The sequence below is a fragment of the Antrostomus carolinensis genome, unplaced genomic scaffold (genome assembly GCF_000700745.2).
Source record: "Antrostomus carolinensis isolate BGI_N321 unplaced genomic scaffold, ASM70074v2 scaffold27639, whole genome shotgun sequence".
In the NCBI taxonomy this organism is placed as follows: domain Eukaryota; kingdom Metazoa; phylum Chordata; class Aves; order Caprimulgiformes; family Caprimulgidae; genus Antrostomus; species Antrostomus carolinensis.
Genome location: NW_010336834.1, coordinates 1459 through 4014, shown reverse-complemented (window position 1 = coordinate 4014; position 2556 = coordinate 1459). Strand labels below are relative to the sequence as shown.

Genomic DNA, 2556 nt, shown 5'->3' with positions numbered 1-2556 from the left:
AGCCTCTGGCCCTGTGTCAGCCTCTGTGCTCAGCACCACGCTGTGGCCACAGTGCCAGGGGCTGCTGCTGCACTCACAGCATCTGGGTACCTGGGCTAACGGTCCCAGTGACGGGGCAAACGGGGCTGTTACTTCTGATGATGCTGGGCTGCAGCAGAGGAATGATCTTTGTCCAAAACCACTCCAGGGAGCCAATAGCATTGGTGTGGGTCTGAGCAGAGCTGTCCCTTTCATGCACGAGTACTAACTATGCAGCTTTGTGGCAGATGTGACCAGCCCTTGGAGCCTGGTGCCCCTGCCTCCCCTTGCCCTGGCAGAGCTGTGAGCCAGGTGAGGGGTGTCACAGTTCTGCTGGTCATAGTCTGCTGCCTCTGCTCGCAGCAGAGGGAGAGGGAGCGGCTGCCCCTGCCCGCCCCACATTGTGGCAGTGAGGTCTGCCAAAGCTTCCGTGGCCAGGAAAGGGAGTGCAGGCCATGGCAGGGTGCTGCTGGTGGACATCAGCGCAGCAGGGATGCAGGAGTGATGGGATGCAGGAACATGATGCTTGTAGGGGTCAAGGGCAGGGGACCTGTCTTTGGCCCAGGACATTTGTTCCATTGATCCCCAGCATGAGCTCTGGATCATCACTTGAGTCTTGTGCATTCCCTGCACAGACCAGGCCCAAGGCAGGGTGCTTGGCACAGCACGTGGACCCAGCTGCATCACTGTTCTCTGCACACTCGCTGCGGGGCTGGCAGTGCAGCACTTGGGTGCCTCACGCATGCTCACCAGCTGCTAGGCACTGCCTGAGCCAGGGAGGAGGCTGCCAAGCAGGGGCGGTCAGTCCTCTGGCCTGTACGTGCATGGCTGTGTCTGTCTGTCTGTCCTCCCCCTCCATCCTCTCTCCGTTGTGTTAGTGGGCTCTGTGCTAGTGGGTGCATGACAGAAGAGGTTTGTGCTTGTGGACACACATTTGTGGTGTCCCCACACCTAGTGCTCGCCCCACAGCCCAGACAGGGGGTCTGCCCCTCTTTGGGGCAGTGGTCCTGCTGCTTTGCTCTTGCTGTTTTCCATAGCATGTGAAAGTACCCCAGAGTGTGCATTAGGGATGCATGGGGTCTTCCCCAGTGCTGGGAGAGTGAGGTGCAGTCGGTCACCCTAGTTGGGGCTGGGGGCTCAGGGCTGGCCTCATCTACCCCAGAGCCTACAGCAGCCCTCCCAGCTCCTTCCCGGTGCCATGCTGCCTTTGATGCAGCTCTGCTCCTGCTTGTTGCTGCTCTCTACAGCTGGGACAGCACCACCAATGCAATCTATGCCATTGCCACTGGTTCCAGGAAGGGCACTTACTGGTGCTCTGTTGCTGTCTCTCTGACACCCCCCAAAACTTGTCTTGTGGTAGCTGGACAGGATGGGTGCATGTGGGACAAGCACAGGGTGCAGAAGGGGCTGGGACTACCATGTACCCGGCTGCCCCCACCCTTTCTCCTGGCTGTGCCACCATGAATGCCTGGTAATCCCAGCTCTGTCTCTCTCTGTGTCTCTCCAGGATCTCACCTCAACACCAAACCACTGAATTCCACACATGTTCTGACACATACTTGAGAAGAGAGGAGAGGAAAGCAGAGAGTGGAGGGGAGCAGGGCTGGCTGTACATGTTTCTATAGGCTAATGGCATGATTTCCGTATGAGACATACTTACCGTCCTATCCGCATGACTGACTGATTGCAAGACGCATGAGCTACAGTACTTAAAACTGACAGAGGGGCCTCTGGCCCTGCCCCGCTGCTGCCAGGAGCCCAGAGACAGCAGCACGAACCAGGGGCATCCTCTCAGCTCCTCTGGGAGGCAAGAGCGGGACTGGCAGAGAATGAGAGCGAAGGAGACTCTACCCTTGCGTGTTCGCATGTGTAAATGCATCCCCGTGCTCCGGCTGCCAGAGGGAAGCTGGGGCAGCACAGTGCTGCTCACCACAGAAGGAGAGGGGCTTGACATCGCCTGTGCTGCCTCTGCTGGACTTCTTCTCATCCCTCTGTGAGTGCTGGGTTATGGGGAGGGCGGCAGTTGCTAGGGGGTGTGAGAGGAGGGTTGCAGGGAGCACAACTGCCCTGGGCACCCTGGCAGGTGCAGTGTCTCCCGCCAAGGCAGGGCTCTGGTCTGACCACTGAGCTCGTTACTTGTGTTGAAAGTGTAAACTGTACAGCAATCAGCCTTGTGTATATGAACCAATAAATACTATGCAAACCCCTAGGGACACTCTGGCAGTATGTACAAAGCACTAACAGCCCTGCTCCCAAATACCTCTTCAGGCTGCAGGATGGCAGGTGCAGTGTCTCCCGCCAAGGCAGGGCTCTGGTCTGACCACTGAGCTCGTTACTTGTGTTGAAAGTGTAAACTGTACAGCAATCAGCCTTGTGTATATGAACCAATAAATACTATGCAAACCCCTAGGGACACTCTGGCAGTATGTACAAAGCACTAACAGCCCTGCTCCCAAATACCTCTTCAGGCTGCAGGATGGGCAAAACCTTTGGAGTATGTGAGCAGGTCTGGTGAACAGAGCTGGGAGGCTGCAGGAG

At 57.3% G+C, this 2556-nt stretch overlaps 1 protein-coding gene across 1 annotated transcript in view; it reads left to right on the top strand.

Moving 5' to 3' along the window:
* The window catches only part of LOC104530435 (ankyrin-1-like), a 3363-nt gene extending 1587 nt beyond the window's left edge, over positions 1-1776 (top strand). Inside the window, exon 4 of the mRNA XM_010175010.1 lies at positions 1526-1776. Coding sequence (XP_010173312.1) covers positions 1526-1552 — 27 coding nt within the window. The 3' untranslated portion in view covers positions 1553-1776. The remainder of the gene's footprint in view (positions 1-1525) is intronic.
* Positions 1777-2556: the final 780 nt, after the last annotated feature.